Source organism: Aythya fuligula, chromosome 2, assembly GCF_009819795.1.
Source record: "Aythya fuligula isolate bAytFul2 chromosome 2, bAytFul2.pri, whole genome shotgun sequence".
Lineage (NCBI taxonomy): Eukaryota > Metazoa > Chordata > Aves > Anseriformes > Anatidae > Aythya > Aythya fuligula.
In genome coordinates, this window is record NC_045560.1 from 115,212,053 (window position 1) to 115,236,443 (window position 24,391).

General features: G+C 36.4%; 1 protein-coding gene across 2 annotated transcripts in view; it reads left to right on the forward strand.

The window, feature by feature from the left end:
• The window catches only part of TRAPPC8 (trafficking protein particle complex 8), a 48,328-nt gene extending 24,318 nt beyond the window's left edge, over nt 1–24,010 (forward strand). The window contains exons 15-30 of one of the 2 annotated variants that reach the window (XM_032181358.1): nt 941–1,135; nt 1,313–1,440; nt 1,803–1,877; nt 2,520–2,646; nt 3,683–3,840; nt 4,308–4,750; nt 6,487–6,634; nt 7,843–7,939; nt 8,706–8,774; nt 8,906–8,946; nt 10,328–10,513; nt 11,078–11,179; nt 18,541–18,588; nt 19,940–20,085; nt 20,844–20,933; nt 22,969–24,010. In XM_032181358.1, the coding sequence (XP_032037249.1) occupies nt 941–1,135; nt 1,313–1,440; nt 1,803–1,877; nt 2,520–2,646; nt 3,683–3,840; nt 4,308–4,750; nt 6,487–6,634; nt 7,843–7,939; nt 8,706–8,774; nt 8,906–8,946; nt 10,328–10,513; nt 11,078–11,179; nt 18,541–18,588; nt 19,940–20,085; nt 20,844–20,933; nt 22,969–23,203 (2,288 nt within the window). In that variant the 3' untranslated portion in view covers nt 23,204–24,010. The remainder of the gene's footprint in view (nt 1–940; nt 1,136–1,312; nt 1,441–1,802; nt 1,878–2,519; nt 2,647–3,682; nt 3,841–4,307; nt 4,751–6,486; nt 6,635–7,842; nt 7,940–8,705; nt 8,775–8,905; nt 8,947–10,327; nt 10,514–11,077; nt 11,180–18,540; nt 18,589–19,939; nt 20,086–20,843; nt 20,934–22,968) is intronic. The other variant, XM_032181359.1, reaches the window with a different exon arrangement.
• The last annotated feature ends 381 nt before the right edge of the window (nt 24,011–24,391 follow it).

Below are 24,391 nucleotides of genomic sequence, written 5' to 3' on the forward strand. Positions count from 1 at the left end.
ATTATTTTTTTTTTTATGGAACTAAAACCTATGCAAGTTCTCTTCTTAAAAATCATTGTTACATAAAAATGTAGCAAGATAACTTCTGAGGTTGGATTTCAAAAAGAAAAGCTTCAGCTTAGCACCTGCTCTCTAAACATATCTATACAAGGAGTCTGAATATGAAATCCTTAAAGGCAGTTGTACTGAGTTTCATTAGCTTTCATAGCTTGAAAGTTTCAGTGTAAGTCTGTAATGAACTTCATGAAAGGGATTTAAATGCTTTAGTAAATTCTAGATGCTAGTGTCAGAGCTAGAAATTATCTTTACAGTTTTCTCTAAGGTGATGTTTGAAACACTGATTCGTGAATGGAAAGCATGTTGAGTGAAAATTCTTATTTAAACTGGGTCTGTACTGCTGAGTATAATATATAGCATGCTAAAATCATAGAATTCCAATATTTGCGCGTAAAAGCGTTCTCAGTCCTTGGTATCTTCTACGCGTGCATTTCAGAATCATATGATCATTTAGATTGGAAAAGACCTCCAAGGTCATCTGGTCCAACTATCCCCATACTACCAATATCATCCACAAAACCATGTCCCTAAGCACCAGGTCCAACCTTTCCTTAAAAATCCTCACGGATGGTGATACCATCAGTGCTCTGGACGACCCATTCCAATGCCTGACTGCTCTTTCTGAGAAGAAACATCTCCTAATTTCCAACCTAGCCCTCCCCTGGGGCAACTTGAGGCCTTTGCCTCTAGTTCTATTGCTAGTTATCTGTGAGAAGAGGCTGACCCCAGCTCCCCACAACGAAGTCTTTGGCAATCTGCTGATTGGTTGATTAATTGACTGAGAACTGAATCTTTTTAACATTGCTTACCAAATTGCCAGTGCAGCCCTCTGCAGTTGTATGCCGAATGTTGTCACTTTCTAAGATTGCCTTACTCTTATTAGGTGAAAAGCAGGCAGCAACACATGTAAGTCTGGATCAGGAGTATGACTCGGAGTCATCACAACAGTGGAAGGAACTTGAGGAGCAGGTTGTTTCTGTGATCAACAAAGGAATAGTACCTGCAAACTTTCAACCAACGCAGTTCTGCTTAAATCGCTATTCAGATAACTCCAGATTTCCCCTTGCTGTGGTAGAAGGTAAAGCTGAGATTTATACAGTTAGCTCACTTATTTCTGAAATGAATTTGTACAGTGTTTTCTGCTCTGTTGTAGATTTAAACCAATTTTTTTATTGTTTTGGCCTTCTGAGTTAAGTGAGCCTTCAGAATGATGGGGGTAGGCTGTTGTCATTATTTTCTTGTACTTCTTTAATAGAACCAATAACTGTAGAAGTCTCTTTCCGAAACCCACTGAAAGTTCCACTTTTGTTGACTGACCTTTCATTGCTGTGGAAATTTCAACCCAAAGACTTCAGTGCTAAACATGATGAAGCAAAAGAGCCGGTAAGGAAAGCGTTATCTTTTTCCAACCCAAAATAGGCAGTTACAGTTAAGGAGTTATAAGTTTAGAAATTTAATTTTTTGAAGTTTAAGAGTGTGAAAACAGCTCTTTTTTTTTAAAACAAACAAACAAAAAAACCTGTTTAGATTTGAAAGGCGGAAGGTGTGGGGAAAGGGAATTCAGAAAGTCCAAGAGGATGGGCATGCAACACTGCCAATTTTTAAGTCTGTAAACTGGAATGTGTTTTTTGTCCCTGAACACTAGGAAAGCTGCAAGAAATAGTATATATAGTATTATATATACTATATATAGGCAATCTTTCTGTCTAGGAGTAATATCTGAGAAGGTCTGCCTTCTTTTTCAGGCAAAATGCGATGATGATATGATAGGAACCGAAGCAATAGCAGAATTTCTAATTAATAGCGAGGAGACAAAAGTGGTAAGTACCACTTTATATAACATTGATAAGACTATTCTGAAAAACAAAAAAACCCTTTGGGATAGGATGGAGTTCAGCCATGTTACAACCTGAGCTCAAACTTAGAGGAAATGTTACTGTGTGTGAAGAACTGGATCTTTTAGATCTCATCAGTGTGTATAAGTAACTGAAAGGAGAGTGAGATAGGACAAGATGCAATGGGCACATACTGAAACATGAAATGTTCTGTTTGAACATCTGGAAGCAGAGCTTACTGTGTGGGTGATGGAGCATTGGCACAGGCAGCCCAGAGAGGTTGTGGAGTCTCCCTCAGAGACATTCCAAACCTAACTGGAAGAGGTCCTTGGGCAAGCATCTTCAGGCTTGAGCAGGGTTGTCAGGCAAGAAGACCTCCAGTGGTCCCTTCAAATCTTAAGAATTGTGAGATTGTGCCTCTGTTCAAGTTAAGTTTGGTTACAATTTAGTATTCTTTTCTTATGTAACAAGTACTTTCCAGTGAATGGCCTGTAGTTACTATATATAGTTATATCTAATGCAACTGTGAAGTAAATGTAGCTATGAGTGTCTTTAGTAATTGGACATTTAAATGTAATATTACTTACTTAGTAGCAACAACACCAAAAATTTAACATATCTCCACAGGCAAGACTAAAGCTCTTTCCCCATCAAACAGGGGAGCTACATATTCTGGGAGTCGTTTATAATCTTGGCACTGTTCAGGGTACTGTGACATTAGATGGGATAGATCCTTCTATTGGATTACAGGAAGGTAAGTGTATTATTCCTTCAAGTGTGTGTGTCTGGAAGGGGGAGTTGTGAATTCCATTGAGTAAAAAAGCGTTCAATGTTTTGACAATGTAAGGCCTTTCTTTAAGTAAAGATATAGAAACTGGAAATAACTGGAATGGGGAGATAATGAATTGGCACCCATATTATTACCATAAAAAAGGAAGTAACTTCTGCAAAACCTGTTCTTACATTCTTTTCAAATCTTTAGAAATTCTGAAACCCTTAAATTCATAAATTCTATCTATGGCGTCTATAACAAATTTATTGACTCCTTTACCATTTATTTTTGTTCATTGTTTTACTTTCTTTTAACTTCTTTGTGTTGCACTAAACATCTTGGTACAGATTCCCAAATACAAATTTAGCTGATATAGATTTACTTATCTTGACTTTTTTGCTTGTCTTTCCTTTATATTAACATATAAATTCCTTAATTGCATGTTCATTAATCTGTTTTGTTGTTTCATTCATCTGAAACTGTCTCCCACAGGGAAAATTTAGTTCTTGAATTAAGTGGGGATTAAAGTACGTACTTGCAAATGTCTAAAAGAAATAAGCTTAGTTAACTATCTATGAATTGGAAATTTGTGGAAAAGACTTTGAAATAAAAATCGTTTTGGTGGCCTGTTTTTGAAGGAAGAAAGTGTTCTGAGCAACTTTTCCCTAGCTTGGCAGAAATGAAATGGATCACCTTCACTCAATACCCTTTCCCACTTTCCCAGCCAGTCTGGTATCCCTATTCTCTTTACTGCCAGAACTTTAAAGAATTGAAGTATAACTTAAAGGGCAAAACCTAAATGGATAGAACTTGCTGGCTGTCAGAACTTGCAATAGCAATGAATTCTGTGTCACAATAAACCGAATATTTCTTTGTCAGTGACACTGCTTAATAAGTGAACACTGCATGTTCACAGTAGCAAAAATCAAAATGATGTGTAAGATTGGGAAGGGAAGTTCAGATTACTTTCTACAAAGAGTTGCTTTAAAAAAAAAAAAACTTTTTAAAACTGTTTCAGGAAAGTTTGTCTCCAATGGGTTATCTGTACGAGGACGACAAGACTTAGAAATCCAGGGGCCTCGACTTAATAACACAAAAGAAGAAAAAACATCTATTAAGTATGGACCTGATCGACGTTTAGATCCCATTATTACAGAAGAAATGCCTTTGTTGGAGGTATGTAGCTTTTTCTACTAGTAATTTTGAGCAAATTGCTGAATCTAGAACTATAAATATAATTGCAACAATGAAGTCTTAAACTTTGTTTATGTTTTTCCAGTTAAATTTGGCACTGACAGGTCATAATTTGTTTTGTTTTCCAAAGGAGACTCGAAGCCTCCAAATTAATATAATTCTGAAATTGTTATGCTCCCTTTTGAGTTTTTAGTCAGCAACAGCTTTTGTAGCCAAATTATAACTATAGGTAGGGAAGAGTCAAATAGGTGTTTTTGTTTGCCGTTCTTTATCTAGAATACTACAAGTTGGTTGGTTAATAGAAGTGGTAGCTTTTCTTCCTAGTGCTATTGAAGTACTCTTATCTGGCTGATGACAGCACTCTGTAGTTTAAATATTAGATTTTTTTAAGATCATTCATAACTTTACTCAGTGTTCAGTTTTTTCTCCTCCTGTTCTCTCCAATACAGGTGTTCTTTATAAACTTTCCTACAGGGCTTCTCTGTGGAGAAATCAGAAAAGCATATGTGGAATTCGTGAATGTAAGCAAGTGTCCTCTTACTGCGCTGAAGGTTGTGTCCAAACATCCAGAGTTTTTTACTTTTGGTGGAAATACTGCAGTTCTAACGCCACTAAGTCCTTCAGCTTCTGAAAACTGTAGTGCTTACAAGACTGTTGTGACAGATCCTACCTCTGTGCGTACAGCACTGCTATCTTCAGCTTCTTCTGCAGACTTTGGGGTTGGCACTGGAGGTCAGCCTGAGGTAATACATGTCCCACTTCCTGACTCAGTGCTTCTTCCTGGGGCATCAGTGCAGCTGCCAATGTGGTTACGAGGACCGGATGAAGAAGGTGTTCATGAAATAAACTTTTTATTTTACTACGAAAGTGTTAAAAGACACTCAAAAATGTGGTAAGCTATCTACCTTTTTCTCCTACTTACTAGGCTGTTAATAATAAACACCATAAGCATAAATTTAAAACCTACTGAAGTTCTCTGAATTGCCGTGAAGATATATGTGGCCTATTATTGGCTGTTCTAAGCAGTAATTTTACTGTATGATGCAATTTTCATGTGAAACTATATAGCCTATACTTTTTCCATCAGAGTGCCAATATTTCTTAACAGAGGGAAAGTTAATGGAACTGTTTAATACAGACGCTGTTCGTAGTTTGGGTTTCTGGGAGCACATCACTCTGTGAGATAGAAGAAAAGCTTCATGACTTTTTTTCTGTACTTTACAGAAAAAGTCTGCTTTAAACCAAAGATTTTTTTTTCCTAATTAAAATGTGGCTAGTGCTTGTATTATGATACAAGGGGCTAAATACCAAGTTTGACTTGCATGCTGTTGTATAGCTCTTCTTTGGAGCATTCCTGGGACGATGAACAGTTGAGTTTGATACTAGAGACTAACAATAGCATTTTTAACTTTAATTTTACTATTGCTTATTTTAAAGTCCCACATGTTTCCTAAGCTAAGGCGGCTCAGGAGAACTTATTTTGAGAAACCTGTTTTTCAAAGATTCTGGGGTAGATATGCCTTTGCTCAGAAAGTGAAGGTATCAGCCTTTAGGAAGGCATTTCTGAATTTATTGGTTTACTAAAGCTTCACTATGAAGACTGTCTATTCTCTTCACCTCCTGCCCCTACAAGCTGTCTTTCACTATTTTATAAGTACTGTGCTTACAACATTATTTTACAACTGTTAAAGTTCAAAGCTAGAGCAGAAAGTTTTAATAGGCTTTATCTAGATTTAGTTTTCAGTCCAGTAAGAAATCTGTTTGTGGACTTGATAAATGTTATTTTGTGGGGGAGAATTTCATCAAGGAGATATGTGCTACATTGATTTGTCTGGAGAAGTGCATCTCAGCCTTCATTAAGTAGCAGTGCAGGCTAGGAGGAATGCATCTGTAGCATCAGGGCTGAGGAGTTGCCTCCATATGGTAGATATTAAGGATGATGGTACCTTAGGTGAGCTCTAGTCCCATGGACTTAAGCTCCAGCCACAAGCTGACGTTGTTTTTCAGGCTAGTTCTGAGAAAGAGCAAGTGAGCTTGGCTTCTGAGACTCTTTCATCCTGTAAACCAAAGCAAAGTAAGTTGAAGACTGTCAAGAGCAGATCAACAGCATGTTCTTGAAAATCAAACTACAACTCATGTAAATGTACCCTTTAATTCCCAGTTCATGGGAATTTGTTGAATGTGGTGGTGTTTCAGTAAGTGTTTGTGCAGGAGGTGTGATCCACTAGTGGGCCTTTTATGGTTTACTTGCTGAAAAACTGTATTTCCAAAGCATGTGGTGATGTTAAATTGCATCCCTCTGCCAATAAATGCCTGTTTGCTTTCATTATGCCACTTGTCTTATAAGAAATATTAACAAAGTATTTTTTTTTGTCATGGTAACTTCTGAACTTTTTTCTGGTATTTTGAACTGGATAAGAAACTGTTTGAACAGTGCCTACCCATTGCAGCATGGTTGTTTAGCATCCTATCAAAATGATATGTTGAAAAGAAAAATGCCTTTTTGGTTGTTGAAGGGAATAAATTGTTTAATAGCTTGATATTGAAGAGAAATGTAAAAGCTAGACTTGTTGAGAAGCTATGGATGGCAGTCCTGGTTCTTCAAAATGTTTTTTCTTCCATTTCTAGTCATAGAGTATTAAGGCACACTGCAGTTATTTGTACTAGTCGATCTCTACATATTCGAGCTACTGTCTGCAGAAGTAATGCACTTGAAGATGATGAAGGCAGAGGGGACAACATGTTGGTGTTTGTGGATGTAGAAAATATCAATACTGTAAGTTCTTTTTCTTTTAATGACAGTACTACTCTTAAGCTCAGCAGACATGTAAACATCTCCAGTAGAACCAATATTTAATTGAGAGCTTTTATACTAGCACTCTGACTGGAAATATTAAGTAAGCCTTGCATATTTAGACTTTTCAATTAATGTTGGAAAGAAAGTACGAACAGTAAGTAAGTTATGACTCAAAACTAGCTGTGGATATCTGCTAGAACCACCTCTACGTTAAATGTATGTGATTTTGAATTCGTCTTCAAGTTCCTTTTGGAAGACTTATTCCAAATTCATGGATGTTCCTAATGCTTGCGACTTCCTGAATGAGACAACCTGTGTTCCTTCTCTGTGCTACACCCCCGACAGAATTAGTGATAATCTGAAGGAAGTCTCTGTGTCCGCATTCATTAATAAACTCTCACATTTTTGGAAGCACAATCCAAATGCAGATATGTCTGTTGGCTTAGCAAAGCAAATGTTAAAGCTGCTCTCATTTTTTCAACAACAAGGCCAGGAAATCAAATCCTCTGCTTATTAGAATTCCTGGACACTTAAATGGTAGTGGAATCACAAAGAACTTTGGAGCTGATTTGTCATTTCATGTTAAGTGTGTAGTTCTTCAGATATTAAGGTGAATATTGCCAGCGTTCTTTGAGGAGGAGGAAGTGTACAAAGCACTCAGTCAGTTTACAGATGATATTGTGTAAAAGTTAACTTTCCACTGTCATTTCATTCTTTCCAATAGAGAAGACGATCCCAAAAGCTACTTTCCATCATGTGTATATATACACGTAATTTTAAGAGTTGTTGAATTTCTGGGGTTTGTTTTTTCTAAGAATCTTGAAGTAATCTTAGAAATTAAGTCCCCTTCTGGACAGTGGTCTGCACTGGAGTTTAAACAAGTCTAGGTTTTATTATAGTCATGTTATTCTAAAATGCCACCTCATGGGAGTTTTTCCATAGGATTTTTTTCATCTTCTTATAGCTTTGCTTACTGGAATTTGAAGTTCCTGGGAGCTGGGACTGTTTTATATTACAGTGGGTCTTCAGTCTGTTCTTGTCTCCTTAGTACTGTATTGCAGATGGTGTGAATGAGGAGTAAAATGAAGATTTCAACAATACCACTTTGTGATGAATGCTTACTGTGCAATGAAGAACATTACAAGTATGACTGGTCTTATTTGACATTATTTTTGTCTCTTTCTTAGAGTGAGGCTGGTGTTAAAGAATTTCATATAGTTCAAGTTTCGAGTAATAGCAAACACTGGAAGCTTCAAAAATCTGTTAACATCTCTGAAGACAAAGGTGTGTATCCTTAGTACCAAAAGGATAGCAAGTCCAGCTTCTGCCTGATGAGAAAATTAAGCTTCTAAGAAATTGAACTTGCATTTCAGATTAACCCAGCTATAGGTGTTTTTGTGTTCCTTTCAAGTGAAATGTTTTTTAACTTTCATTAATTAAAAAATGGTCTTAAAAAAATGGTCTTAATTTACAGGTAAATTATTTTAAGTTTTGTGGAGAAATCCATGTTTAAGTTGGTTGATAACTTGCCTTACAAGAAAAATGTCTCATGGCATTTTTTGTTTGTTTATATCAGTGTAATCAACAGAATATTTCACAAATGCTCTATTCAGTTATTAGAAATATACCGGAATTGCTAGTGCTGTGTATCCTGCCTGAGCTAATATAACCTAATAATTTTTGAAAAGGCAACCCAAGAAAATAGACATCTATTACTGTATCTGATGTGCTATCTTTACATGCATGCCTATGCTTTATATATTTAAAGTAAATCTAGACAAATCTTCCTCTTGCATTAGTATTGAAGGATGTGATTTTACCTTCTGTTCCTTCTTTCTCTTTATCTGCTTTACATAGTAAAGCTTGTTTTGTGATAAACAAGTAAGTGGAATGGGTTAGCAGAAGGTCATCTTTACTTTCTGCTTGTTCAGACATGCTATGTAAGTGTCAGTGTGGTTTTATTTGTGAAGTTCAAAGGCTGACTTATGGCTAATGTGTGATCCTATGTGATTATGCTGAGGGGAAAAAATCTTGCAATTTTTTCTTTCAGATACTAAACTTGCTAGCAGAGAGAAAGCAAAGCTGTGCTTTAAAGCAGTAAGATGCAAAAACTCAGAAGGTAGGTTCTCTTTTGAATGAGGTAACACTTCTGAAGGGGAATACACTTCTGAAGGGGAATACAGTTGGGATGTTGTATACTGCAGTTGACTCTGTGATGCTGAAATAACGCCTTCTCTTTTTATCCCTTAGAAAACTACACATTTGCCGATATTGTCTTTGGAAATGAGCAGGTAAGTTAACTGGTACAACTGCATATTTTGTCTTTGCGAGTAGCCTAGTGAAATCCTTTTTTACTTATCCTATTGCTTTTTTTTTTTTATCTTTTCACAAAGATAAGTTAAAAATTCTAACTCCAGATTATTGTAAACAGTGGAAACCTCTAATGAATGTAGGTACTGAAATTTCAAAACCAGTAATTTAGCTTGCAATCAATTCAGGGAGTCTATTTCTCTGATTTCTTGAAAGATGGTTAAAATTACAGGCTACCCCATCCTATTACTCTGTTTAAGCATACAAATGTCTGAAGAAGAATCAGTTTAAAAATGATCTTGGTACATGGAATATTTTTCCAAAACCTGAGAAAATAAGACACTGTATTGGATCAGAAATTACACTAGGATAGTGAATTTGGTTAGTTGGATGTTAGTACTAGGTTGCTTGTTTTATGTTGAGATTGTATTTTCCATGTATGCACCTGGCTTTTAAAAGCCAAAGAAAAGCTACTCAATGCCATTTCTCTAATAGATGTATAGACATATACTCAATTTATGACTGAAAATCTGGATAGGCTTCATAAACTTGCGCTTTCTTGTAAGAAAATATTCTCCACTTGGCCTGTGGGAAGGGTTCTTTCCCTTCTAGACAGTTACTTCAAAAAGCAGTTTTTCTCCTTGGATATAAGTATTCTGCTGATGAAAAAAATAAGCATCTCTGCAAGAGAGTATTCTCAAATGTCTAACACTTTTTTTTAAATGGAGGTAGTCTTATTTATCATGTTTGTCCAGGCATCATTGATGTCTGTCTTAACCATCATTTCCTTAACAAGCTTTTGATATTTGTCATAGCTTATGCTAAGCTTTTCCAAACTTGACAAACAGCACAGTACTTCTGTACCTGTAAAACAGGTGGAACATGCTATGCAATCTCTAATTTTTGCTAGTAACATGTACGTTCCTAACTAGCAGTTAGGGTAATTAACTGGAAGAATCTTATTATTAACCTAATAATTAGTCAAAATACTAATCACTATTAATAAAGCAATAGTGATTTGCGTATATGTTAGTTCAGAGGAGACACTCCAGCTCTCTCCTCCACACTTGATTATATCTTGGTAGGCTGTCTGGTAATAATCAAAGACCTTATTTCTAAGTTCAGTACTTATGATTTTAGACCAGTGATCTGTAGCTCTGTTCCCGTATGTTGCTTTGGAAGCTTCACTATGTAGTGTTGATGTCTGTAAAAAGAGCAAGTATTGTAACCAAAATGACGTATGCTACATATTTACAAGAGGTTGTTTGAGCATGGAACTGAAATACTACAATGATAAGTTCTGTTAGAGAAACGTGTAACAGCTTGCATCTTTTCCTGAGAGCACTTTCTTTCATCTTCCAGATAATAAGTTCAGCTAGTCCTTGTGCAGACTTTCTTTTTCAAAGCTTATCCTCTGAATTAAAAAAAACACATGTGCAATCTCATACTCATGGATCTCAGAGGGCTGTGAAACAATCATTTGATGAGGCAGTCAGATTGGTACAAAGATGCAGTGAAGTGGACTTGAATGTCGTTGTACTGTGGAAGGTACGTATAGTTGTAAGCTCTCTGGAATTTGACTGAGTTTTAACATGTAGAAAATAATGTGGTATCCTGAACTTTCCAGCATACTTGTACAAAACTTGCAGATGTAACTTTTTAAAACCAGACTAATGAACTAAAAAAGTGGTAAGTAAACAAAACAGTCCTAATACTTGTAGTAAATCACTTAAATGGTTTTATGCTGTCCTAGATGCACCCAGTTCTTATCAGCTTTTTTTTTTTTTAAAAGAGAAAATTTAACAAAACATACATTTTAAGTTTTCATAATGCTTGCTTTTATCATAGATCTGTAAGAGTGACCCCGTCTGCTTTGAAGAGGAAGACCCAATTTACCAGAATGCAAATCTTAAGTAGTGGCAATTAGCAGTCTGAACCACAGTTGTTGTCTGTGCTTGCAAAGTTTAAAGCATAAACATAAATATGTAAGTCAAGTTAGTATTTAGGTTTTTGACAAAACATCTTCTAGTTAAGGAGAGAATGTTGACTATAAAGCTTAACATATATATTTTGGTCTGCTAATGTCTGTGGTCTCTGCTCTGTATTTTGTAGGCATATGTTGTGGAAGACAATAAGCAGCTTATTTTGGAAGGTCAGCATCATATTGCTCTTAACACAGTTGGGAAGGAGGCTTTTTCGTTTCCTCAGAAGCAGGTAATCTACTATGAAACTTTCGTTTGCAATTGCTTCTTTCTCAAACTGTATGTGATCTATTTTCTTGTAAATGGAAGTGGAATCATTTTGTGTGCTTTTTGTAAAATCTAATATAAGACCTCAGTGAGGTACAGCTATGTTGTTTTGTAAACTGTTCTGTGGTATTTCAGACTACATCTAGCAGCTTATTAATGGATTAAGTCAAAGGTAAAACTAAGTAATGAAGTGTTAACAGGATAAAAACTTTGTGAATTCTACTACACACAACTTCTAAGTGAAGGCCTTTATTGTAAAATTTTAAAAACAAAAGCAGAAACTCTGGGGAAATTAGTTAGACATAGAAATATTTATTTGAATATATAAACTAATAATTCATTTTCAAATTTTATAGCCTGTGTGGTTATACAAAGAAAATAACATCTGCAAGAAATTTGTCTCTTGGTACACAAACAGTAACAGTTATGAGAGTTAGGTTTGCATAAAAACATGTGTATGACAGATACAATTTGTGTATGAAAGTGGCTAATGTGTAAAATAAAAACCATAATTATTTAGTTTTCTGTTGACCAGTACAATGCCGTTCCTTCTTGCTTTGGTGCTGGTTTCTTTGTTTTTACCAACATTGCATTACATATACAGCTTTTAGTGAGCCCTCTTACTCTTCTCCAGTAAGAAAGCATTAAGACAAATATGACTTTCTATAGAGATTGTTATAGCACAAATAGTGAATTACTTGGATATCTGAAGCTGTGCATTTGGCTTTGGTTCATAAGCCTGTAAGTATTTTACATCAGTAAGACTTTGCCATTTAGTCCTTTTATGCTATGAAATTTAAATAGATCAGAAGGGACATAAGTTTGATCTAAACCGGCTGCTGTTCATTCTCACTGAAGAATCAGAAAACTAAACCCAAACTTCTGAAAAAGCTTCTCTTGCAAAAATAACAGAAGCCTCTGCATGTGTGGACTGAAGTTATGGTGTACAATATTATGCTTTATTAGTCTGACTACTTCCCATTCTAATATTCTGTCCTGTATTTTAAAGTTGTATGTAGAACAGTAGATCATACTGTAAACATCTGAAGTTCCAAGAGAAAATGCTGTTGACTTTGCTCCTTGATCTCATTGAGGTCTTGTTCTAGCAAATGGATGGGGAGAGAAGTAGGAATGAATTGCATCTGCATCCTAAAATAAACATATCATCAAATATTAGACATGCTAGGTATAGGGGTTTTCATTTTTTGTTGACTGTATCAGAACACTAGATGTTTGCATTGAGTTCAGTTGTTTCAAGCTAAACAAAAATGATCACAACTTGTTTTGAGGAATGCATGCTACCCTCTTAAAGATTAGAGGCTGTATTCTCATCAATATTTTTGTTACAACTACAAATAGATGCTACATTGATTGTATGTACCTTCTTAATGAACAAATTCTCAGAGCTTCTTTTGAACCATTCTGTTCTGCAGGAGCAGAAATCTATCTGTACTGTCATGCTATTGAAATCTAGTTTAAGAATAGGGGTTTGTTTTTAATAAATGCTTAACTCCTCTGTCTTCATGGTAACCAAAGCTCAGGTTGAAATTGGACTTTAAGAGCCTGTAATTTCAGGATGGCAGAAGGAGAGACTTTGTATGCTCACATACAATTTTATATTGTGAGAAGAGAAGACAAACTCTGAGTTCGAAGATTGGGAAAGACCTTCATGATCAAGCCCAACTGTGAGCCTGACGTACGGAATCCCTACCCTGTCCTTTGGTGTCCATATGTCTCTTGAATACCTCCACTACTCCTATGGGTGGCCTGTTCCAAAGCTAGACCACCCTGTCCACGAAGAAATATAAACCTCCCCTTGTGCAATTTGAGACAGTTTCCTCACATGCTGTTATTTGAGAAAAGAGATGGACACCCTCCTTATTACAGCCTCCTTTAAGGTAGTTGTGGAGAGGAATGAGGTCTCCCCTCAGCCTGCTGTTGTCCACACTAAACCCCGGTTCCCGTGGTTGCTCCTTATAAGCCTTGTTTTCTGCTCCCTTCACCAGCTTCAGTGCTCTTCTCTGCATACACTGGAGCAAGTCAACACCCTTATTGTAGTGAGGGGCCCTAAACCAAACGGTATTTGAAGTGTGGTCTCGTTGGTGCCCTGTGCAGGGGTCCAATTACTTCCCTGGTCCTACTGGCCATGCTTTTTTTTTTTTTTTGTATGAGTCAGGATGCCTTTGGCTGCCTTGGCCAGCTGGGCACACTGCTGGCTCATGTTCAGCTTGACAAGCGCCCCCCAGGTCCTTTTTTGCCAGGCAACTAGCCATTCTTTCCCAAGCCTGTACCACTGCTTGGGGTTGTTATGACCTGGGTGCAGAACCCAGCACCAAGCCCTGTTGAATGTCATGACTGGGATCCACGTTGATTTAGCCTATTGAGAACCCTCTGCAAAGCTTCCCTTACATTCAAGCAGATCAACAGGCCTGCCTAACTTGGTATCATCTGGAAACTTACTGAGGGTACCCTCAATCCCCTCACCAAAATTTTGATGAAAATGTTAAGCAAAACTGTCCCTAAAACTGAGCCCTGGAGAGCACTACTGATGACTGGCCATCAGCCAGATTGAAATCCTATGCACTGCGACTCTTCGGCCAGTTCTTCACCCAAAGAACTGTACACCTGTCCAAGCCATGAGCAACCATGTTCTTCCGGAGAAACTATAGGAAACAATGTCAAACGTGTTACCAAAATCCAGGTAACATCCGCAGTCTTGTCCTTATCTGCTTATTAGGTCATCTTGCCTCAGAAGGAGGTCAGGTTAATCAAGCAGGACCTGCCTTTTATAAACCCATGCTGGCTACTTCTGATCAGTTGATTGTCCTCTGTGACAAGTTAAATGAACACAGACTTTGCAGCAGTTAAATATGTGGAGCGAATGAAGTTAAGAATTAAAGAATACCAAAAAATCCCCCAAAATAGGATTAAATGAGGCTATGCAGGGAAAATAATATACTTCATCTGTTAGTTAAGGCTTGCATATTCTGTTTAAAATATGTTGCTCTTTAGTTAAAGTTACACAAGCAGTGAAATGGGGTTGAGGAAATCACGAAGTCAAATAGTACTTGTGCCATTATGTTTTCAGTACGTAGTTTCTGGATTTGCAACAGTCATATAGTTTCTGTGTAAATCTGTGTTTATTTTGTATAAGTCATCAACAGGGTTGGAAACTAGGCAGTTTGAGTGACTTGGGCTGACAGTATAGCATTTAGCTGTTTTCTGTCGACTAGACAGCAGAGGGAGATGGAGATGCATGCTTTCTACCACCAGTAAATGCTACTCAGTTCTGGAAAGTAGATGTATGCAGATTCCAAACAGTGGTCACCTAGGATGCAAGAATCTGCTCCACTCCCTGCATTTCTTGCTGTGTTTCTGCTTGTTGCTTTTTGAGTGTTTTTTTTTCCTTTTTACTTGAACTGCTTCTGCTTCATGGTGTTGTAACCACCAACGAAACTGTTGCTTCTGGCAATACAGCAACTCCCAACAAAGAACAATTTCACAGAGTTCTAGAAAACGTGAATAAAACTGTACGCCCTCCCACTTTGTTTTGTATTATTAATTTATTTTAAAGTAAACTCCAAGTGATTCCAATCTTAATGGCATTCTTCAAATAATTGCATTAAATCTGGATAGCTCGCTCTTGGGAGGGGGGCGGGATTAACTTCTCTGTACTTGCTGACCTCTGCTTTGTCAGTTACTGACTGAATAATTCTTTGCTAGCCTTAAAGGGTTGTGTTTGGAGTTGTTCAAACTTGAATGACTTGTCAGAGAAACAAAGCTTCAGTAAAGGTCCGCATTAGAGAAGCGCTGGATATGTATTCATTGACATGTTTCTCAATAGATTGGTAATTGCGTGTGCTGATACATAAGTCATCTTAAGGTTTCTCAGCTAAAATGTTAAGTCTTCTGACCGAAATGCAAGGACAGGTTACTTCCATTTGGTTCATTGTGGAACAGACAACAGGATGCGATTATTCCTGTAGCACAGCAACATAACTTGGCAAAACATTTGATTTAAAAAAAAGTATGGTTTCCACAAAATACAGGATAATGTGGTTAAGGGAACGCTTAAAATGTTTCTGGCTAAAATTTCTCTATACCTTCTCTATAAAAAAAGAGAAAAAGTGAAATTCTATATGAACTTTATTTGAAAGCTCAAATGCACATGCTTTACTCTATTCCCATGTGTGTTCAATATATAATTACAGACGTTAAACTTTTGTCATTATAAACAAGGCAGTGATAACTACATCTTTGAAGCTTACTGGTTTTCTGTCACTGTAGAGAGACTTTTTGTTTACACTACGATGTTTTTATCTGCAAAATTGAGTAGGTGATTAAATGTTTTTGAGCATAGGTTGCTGGACACAGTAGGTATGTCAGGTGATGTGAGGAGCTACTTGCATCTTCTAGAACTTCAGAATTGGAACACAATGCTGACAGAACGTTTAACGAATACTGATTCTGTTAAACCAGAGGAAAGTTTTTATATAGAGGACTGTTTTTTATATATTTATATATAAGTATATAAGTAGTTTTATATAGAGGAATGTTTTTATATGTCGTATAGAAAGCTCTCTGAACAGTGCAGAAAATGTTTATCTACCTGTCCTTTCCATCACACGTACTTTGAGGGGGGGGAAAAAAAACTTTTGCAAAAGGTAAGAAAAAAACTGCTAAATACAGCTTTTTGCTGAATCAGAAACTCAGAGGTGCAACATGGTATGTGGCCTAGGCAAAGTAAGAACCTCACTAATAAAAACTAACTGGTACTTGTAGATAATGTCTTTTTTGACAGCAATACTGCTAGGGAGTCTGTTTCTCTTTTGAAGTCTGTTTTCAGAAATTCAGCTGTATTAAATGAAGGTCAAAATATGACTGCATCTAAAATACAGCTATTCTGCCACTTGAGTTCTTTACCTCCCTACCATAACTTAAAGGATAGAGTAACTTCAGATTTCTTCAAACGTCCATTCTCAGCTAGGGCTGTTGCTCAATACTACTTTCTATTTTTTTCTCCTATTTTTTTTTCCTAATCCAGTCAATTCAAGCAGAAAGGTTCTGAAGCAAAAGTACAGTGCAGTCAATATAGTGGGGTTGAAGTAGCATTACGGGCTGGGGTGTTTGCTGTAATTTTGATTAACAGAGACTTGACCCTGACTAAAGATGAGGAGCAGCCTAGTAGAGACTTAGCACTTTAGAATTTCATCATCATCTTACACTACTAGCACCCATACTTGTGGAATGTCTTAGCTTATGAGCGTGATTTAGTTCTAACTTGTTTACATGAGGTTATGTATGTATGAGTGCCTTAAATCAAGCATACTTTAAGTGATTCTGTTCCCATGTATGGCTCTCTCCTTTTATTGTGGAGGGGTCCTGTAATGCACAAGCTTATAGATTTCTTCCAGAGAGGAATAGTCTGCGTACATCCCAGGACTGTGCAAGATGTGCTTCTGGGCCGCTATTTCAGTTCTGTGGATCGGACTAGTGCTAGCCCAAAGGAAACTCCATGAAATACTCAGGGCATGGATGAAACTTCAGAGATGATCGCTTTTGGTAGCGCTGCTTCTTAATATCGATGTAACTCGGGAGTTAGGGTGAATATAGACAAATCATGTGGTAAGGAAAATCAGTTTAAAACTGAAATTTAAAAATGGTACTCTGGTTTTATTTTTTTCTAATATCTTTAAGAGCACGTTGACCCAATCATTGGGAAGATTGTCTCTGAACTTGAAAACTTTAAGTTGTCCAAAACTCCTTAAAAGAAAAAATTAAATGGTTGCATGTAAGGATACCATAGTTTCTGCCCATCTGATGGAAAGGAAGGACTTCGTACTTCAAAAGTGCCTTTTAAAGTTAAAGGATTTATTATGGGCAAACCTATCTATTACACGTATCATATAATGCAAAAGCTATGTTGATCAGTGTGTAAACTTTGAGTTTTCTAGCTTTAATTAGTTTATTAGTGCAGTTTCAGGAGAAATCAAAAACTGGTGTGAATAGTACACAATTTCAGAAGTGTAACTAGAGATAATACACTTCTTTGTTTCAAAGAAGCAAAAAACCTCACTCTAATGGTCCTTTTTTTTAATAATTACAGAATAAATAGCAAAGTTATGAAGATTATTCTAGTTGGAACAGTAAGCTGGTGTTTTTCTATAAGTGTATGTTTTAAGCTGACCTTTGTAGATGACTTTGGACAGTAAAAAGGTTTCTATTAACAGAAACAGCTTTTCTAGTACCAGTTGTACAGTTCGAAGCTATTGGAAGGCACATGTGGGAGCAGTGCAGTTCTGTTGCTGCTATCTATTGAATGTTTCCATTAAAAAAAAGTCCAACTTAAAGTCCAACTTAAATGCAGCTATAGTACTTGACAGGGGTAAAAAGGTTCTGCTGTAACTGTCAAGTTCAATTCTTCCAAACTCTTTCTATGATGAAATCCGCTCCGTTTGAGCTTGTCTGTATTGCTACTGTTATAATGTTGAGATCTTCAAATTGCGCCTAAACTATTATTTAAAGGGAGCATGCTGAATGTTGTCGTGGCCTTCTTGTATGGAACATATGGTGCTTGCTGTGTACTGTGGCCCACAGAGGCTTTACAAAGAACTATAATGGGTCAACAAGCTGACTTTAGGTCTCAGAACTTTAAAAAGGCAAAACTCCATTTGGGTTGGTGCTCTAGAATTTGAGCAACAAAATACCGCCCATTTAATTTTTGGTCTTGTTTTACTTTAAGTGTGACTTGAGGCTATTATCTGTTTGGTGCGTATTCTTGAAGGGGAGGGTACAGGTACCCAAGTGAGTATGGGTTTCTTTTTTTGGTAGTTTTGATTCAATTTCTGAAACTCCAGGGTAGGGAAGGAGTTTAATGCATCTTTAAACTTGGCATTTCTTACTAGATATCTCTAGGTAGCTCCATGATCTGCATGCAGATCTTCTTGGTTACCATTTGTAAGTGTTTAATTCCCTCCTGAAGCATTAAGTAAGAGAATCGTGCTAAATATCATACAGCCCTTGTTACAGTTTGCAAAAAAAAAAAAAAAAAAAAAAAAAGACTTGAGCAGCTGAATGAAGAAATGAATGAAATGAATGTCTTTAGCTGAATCTGACACCTAGAGCGTGACTGGAATTAAAATTTAGCCCTGTTATGGTAAACTGTTAATCTTGCTACCTTCCAGTCCTTCAGTAGAGGTGTAGTGTTAGAAATAGAGATTTGAAATATTACTAGTATACTGCACTTTCACCAGTAAATGTTCCTGCTGCATTTCATGATGTTTTTATCTATTTGTAGAGATAAATCTTCGTATTTGTCTTTTGTAGGGTTTTAAAAAAATACTCGGGAGTTCTGATTGGGAGGACTTGGAACAGGTAATTAACTCTAGGGCAAACTACAGTATGTAGGATATTGGTGTATGGTCAAAGAGGTTGTTATAATTTGAGATACATTCAAATGAAAAACTATAATTTGAACTCTCAAAGGCTGGTGTTTTTCATGCTGTCAAGTTCCATCAAAATAGGTACATATAAGGCTAGGGTGGAACTAATAAATTCATTCAGGGCTTAAAGTAATTTGGGGGGAGAGAGACTACACAGTAACAATGAAATATATTTTAAGAAAGCTACTTGTACTTCCAAGAAGAAAGGGGGAAAAAAAAATAACACCAAAAAAAACCTGGCTTATCTGGGAAATCAGAGGCTAACATTGATGTTTACAGACTGCAGAATGCTTGCAGATTTCACTGAGCCCCGTGAGTATGTTTGAGTCAGGTTTTATTGCCTTTAGTATTTCTGTTCAACTTAGAAGGTATAATTCCCCATCCTTAAATGAAAAGTATTACTTTGCGCAGTGTACTGTCTTATTTGTGTTTAAATCTTTCCTCACTTTAAGTAGTCACATTTATTGCTGTAAAATCTATTTTTTCTAAAGGTGGACTTTTGTAGAATAGTTTCTTAAGACAGTGAAGAAGGTAGCCCCTGCCTCAATAAATCCTGCTTGCAAAACAGATTAAATGTTGATCAGAGTTCAGCATTACTGTAATGCTTGACCAAATGTAGCCAGATTGTCTCATTTGGTGTTGCATCTTTGTCATCTGATTTCTTCTGCTTCAGAGATTGATTCTGCTTATAATGTTAGGATGAATCCCAAGTAATGACGGTGCTTTACTTGGGCTTTCAGCTGGGGACAAGGAAAGGCAACTTCTGTGTCTATAAGAGCTTGCTATACAATTCTTAAGATATTCTGTGTTTTCAAATCCTCCTGTCACTGCTAGCATGTTTTCCATAAACTTGTTTGCTTTACTTTGGATCTGTTCTGGGAAACTTGGTTATTGGCTTTTCTGTTGTGAACTTCCCAGGGTAGGTGATGGTTTTTTTTCTAGTTACAGCTTCTGAATTAGGGAACTAAATGCTGTCCCTTTTTCTTAAAAAGAAAACAAAACCAAAACGCATCAAATTACCACAACACTAGCCTGCTTTTGTGAAACTTGCACAGATAGTTTTTTCACAGTCAACTGTGAAATCTCTCTCAAAAGAAGGTAACTGATAACCATATCATTTCCTTACTTAGAATGCTTAATTACAAAAATTGGAATAATTAAGCTGTAGGCATGTCCCTGGAATTAGAGTTCATAATAAAAACTTGTAACTTCTGTGACTGGATTTACTGTGTTACATGGTGTTTCATGCCAATGTTTTAAATGTCATTCTGAATTTGTTTCAGGAGTTACCGGAAATGGCTCTCTTAAAGTTTTTTCGACCAGAAAGTACACCAGGACCTGCAAGACCAACACCAGAGCAGCTTTCCAGTCTTATCAAGACGAGTCTTCATTACCCAGAGTCTTTCAGTCATTCTTTTCATCAAAAAAGGTTAGTGGAATGCTTTCTGCAGAACCTGTTGAAATATTGTTAATTTGATGTAAATCCTGTTGAGAGATGCAATGTGGATTATAGTACAGAAGACAAAACAGCATGAAATCTTGCTGAGTTCCTAAACTTGCTGCTTAGGTAATACATAAGTAAAATGGAAGTTTAGAGTAGAAAAAACAGGCTGTAACATCACAGTTTGCAGTTTTAATGTTAACTGGTAACTTACTGAAAACAAAATAAATACTCTGGTGCCTTTGTGTGCATTTTGGTGGGTGTCAAAGGAGGAAGCAGCATAACTGCTCTGAGGAGCTCAGCAAAGCTACAGTACTCTTAAATTAAAAGAATTGCTATGTCTACAGTATATGACTTGTCAAGATCAGCCATTGTTATGACTTATGTCAAAAATAAAGATGATAATGGTCTAGATTGCTTGGGCTCCTGGAAGAATCTCAAAATTAACCTGTCAAATAGATGACTACTAGGGTGAATTAGTTGAAACCTGCAAAAATGCTTGACTCTCCTAAAATGAAAATGATCTGAACAGAATTGGCTTAATTGGCTTGATAGTTTTTTTTACATTGAGTAGAGTTACTGACACTAAGTGATTGTATTATGCACACTGTCTCAGACTGTTGTATAATAGACAACTACATGTTAATTTTGCATGACCTGAAATTTCTTTTGACTACTTAAATCTTATTCTGGATAGTCTTTAATTATACTTTTTTTAATTGCTGTGAAACTATTTGTCTTTGCAGCCTCTGTCTGGTACCTGTCACTCTCCTACTTTCCAATTGTTCCCAGGCTGTTGTAGATGTGATGATTGATTTGCGGCATAAAACAACAAGGTAATGCATGGATGTTAATCAAAACATTTCCTGAGATTGCTTCCTAGTTTTAGGAAGTTTTGCAGTTTAACTACACTGAATATCTAGAACAAGATCTTTATAATAGTGGCTTCAGTAGAAGAATGCAAGGTGATCTAGGCTTCATACAGTCAAATGTCTGTCTTCAGTCACCAATTTTTGTTTTGCTTTTGGCTGTATCTAAGAGAGGGCCAAGTAGTTAAATTAAACTTTGCAGACCTTTTCTGGAAAAAAAGTGGAAACATTCTTAAACTTGCAGAATACTGGCTTTAGCAAACTTCCATTACTAAACAGGTTGCTTTTTTCATTTTTAAAATATCAAGTCATTTGTAGAAAACAACTTTTGAAGTATAAACTTGAATAGTTTATGCTGTAATGTGATCTAGTATAAAATGTTGTCATAAAAATACCTAAGGTTCTAAGATTTCCCCTAGTATTTTACCAGCTTACATGTATTCTTATGACTGGCTTTTCAGCTAGAATTGGAGTACTATGTAAGAATACTACACTGGGGAAACGTTTTGTGAATTGTTTCTAAAAGTTTTAGATATTTCAGTGGGATAGATGAAATTCAGTAGCACTGAGGTACTGTTAGTTTTCATTTCTGTTAATAAAAGACAGTTTAACTTGTGTAAAATTCATGTGAACCCTAATCCTAGATACAATGCTACCTGATTTACCTTGATTTACCACAAAATAAACCTGTGGGACTCTTGATTTGAATGATCTTGGGGGAGGGGGTAGGGAGGGAGATGACATGACGGATTGAGAGACATTGAGGACTTGTTTATGGGGAATGCTTGCTTCTTGCCAATGGACTGTCTTACGTGGTAAACAAGAAATTAAAAACCCAGAGCTTAACACACGGGTTCAGAAACAAAGATTAGAAGGATAAAGTCTTCAATTTATTGGTTAAAACTGGAAACCTATTCACTGAACTTCTTTGTTTTCATGAGGTGGTTGCTCTCTTAAAGCATTATAAGACCCAGTCTGACTGGGTTTTGCAGTTACATGCCTTGACACTTATTTAAAAAAAATAAAAAAAGCAAAATACCAAACCACCTCCCTCCACCGTAACCACCAAATTACTGCAGTGCCTGTGTATATCCATGTTAACTATTTCTGTTGATGTGACATGATCTGTCTCTAGTTCATGGGACAGGCCTTAAGAATGCCTTATGCAATACTTTTTAAAAACTGACAATTGGTATCTTGTTACCTAGGCTATTGTTATGTCATGGTTCTATAAAAGCTGGCAGTACACTGGAATTTATAATTACAAATAGATATATCAAGTTTTGTGTATGGTGTGCAATATATTTAGAACTTAATGTATTAAGAATATATTAAGTGTTTTAAAGAAACTGGTCCATCTAAGCCAAAGGAAGAATAGTTGTAAAAGTTCATGTGAGTCTCAGAGCAGTAAAAAGGTATTTGGAAAGAAGTAAAGAGGACTCAGTTAAATGGACCCGATGAGTGGGCGTTGAGTATCTTAATGGATCCCTAAGGTGATGTCGTGGTATGCATGGTGGGAAAGAGGACAAACATGCTGAAAACAAACATCTTGAAACTGTGTTTAGCATCTTGGTTAAATGTTAAGCACGCTTCTGTCTGTATCTTTGATTGCTATTGCCTTTCAAAATCTAGGCTTGTCTTCCTAGAAAAATCATAACCTCTTAATGATAAGGTTGGGAGGGTGAAACAATGAAGTATTTGAGGAATGCAGTGATTTAAGGGAAAATATTATAGGCAAGTAATGAAAAAGACCCAGCAACTTCTAAGATTCCGAAGAAGACCAACAGTTCACACTCTAGCATCTAAAGACTGCCAGAGTAGGAACTTAGTTGTCCAATTTTTTTCGGTTAGTTTTCAGAAAGCATAAATGAGCATATTTGTAAGGGGCTGATTGTGAACACACTGCGTTCGGAAGTTTTGGGAAAGCTTCAAATTGAAGGGTTCATGTAAACTGCTAATGTCTGAAATGCGGAGAAATAACTCCTGTTACCTTTTTTTTCAGCCCAGAAGCACTAGAAATCCATGGATCTTTTACGTGGCTTGGGCAAACACAGTACAAGCTTCAACTGAAAAGCCAGGAAGTCTATAGCTTGCAGCTAAAAGCTTGCTTTGTTCATACAGGTGTCTATAATCTTGGAACCCCCAGAGTATTTGCCAAGCTAGCGGACCAAGTTACTTTGTTTGAAACGAGTCAGCAGAACTCCATGCCTGCACTGATTATTATTAATAATATCTGACCACTTCTGAAAAATCATACTAAAAGACAAAATAAATGGGATTCTTTTCTTATATTGCTGGTTGACATTTTGCTGCAGTTTTTTGAAATAGCACCTCAAACATCTAACTTGTTACTAGAGATTGTGTAGGAAAGAAAATAGCAAAATATTCAGACTACTTGTCAATTTGTTTCTCAATGCAACGCACGTTGGACTGAAAATTCGTTTATCCTTTTATAATGTATTTCTTCTCCGGTAATTAAGATATTCATAACACAAAATAATCTTTAACTCCAAATCTGAACATATTTGTATGTCCTATGCCCTGTCAAAAACGCAGCTTGACTGCTGTTACAACTTCCAGCATGGTGTGTTTAATATTTGTGGCTGTATTAGGATATGGTTCAGGAAGAAACCATCACTGGCTTTTTCCTGTCTAAAGCCATTAGTCATGATAAATCCCAACCTTACTGTGAAGTTCAATAGGGTATCTCCAATCTGTTCCTCAATTCTTTAGTATAAAACTTTGTTTTGAGTTTTCATGTTTATGAAAGCTGATGACCTGTCAAGGTTTACATACAAGCCCCACCTATGGTGTTTAAAAAATAATTTCTTCAACCAGTTTGAGTATTTCTTTCTCATTCATCTCAGCACAGAATGCACTATTTCACAACCATGAGATTGTCATTTAAATTGTCACTTGCTTTATTATGTAACTAAAACAATTGATCTGTTTTAAAAAAAATCTACTCAAGATTTTCAAGAAATGTATTATATTTATAACAAATGTACTGTAAATAGAATAAAACATACACCATATTCACTGTATGGACTGCTGCCTTTAATTTTTTTTCCTTCCTTTTTATACAGCTTTGGCGACCTACTAGTGCTGATTTTGTATATAAATTCAGTTGTGTACATTAGAATATGTTCATTCTAGTCCTTTTTGCTCTGAAGTTTCTATCTTGTTGTCATGTGTAGTGTTGGTATACATGGAAAATTGCAGAGGTTGCTATATTTGGCTTTTAAGTTCTCACATGGTATTTCTGGGAGCAAGTCTCAGGATTCAGCTACCTGGGGAATATCAGTATGTGGTGAGGATTTTTAATTTGAGTAGTAGCTGCTGAACGTAGAGAAGGCTGTGAAGTAATCGAGTGCAGCAAAACCAGCGTAGAGTTAGGAGATGTGGTTTATGGTGGATTATCTGAG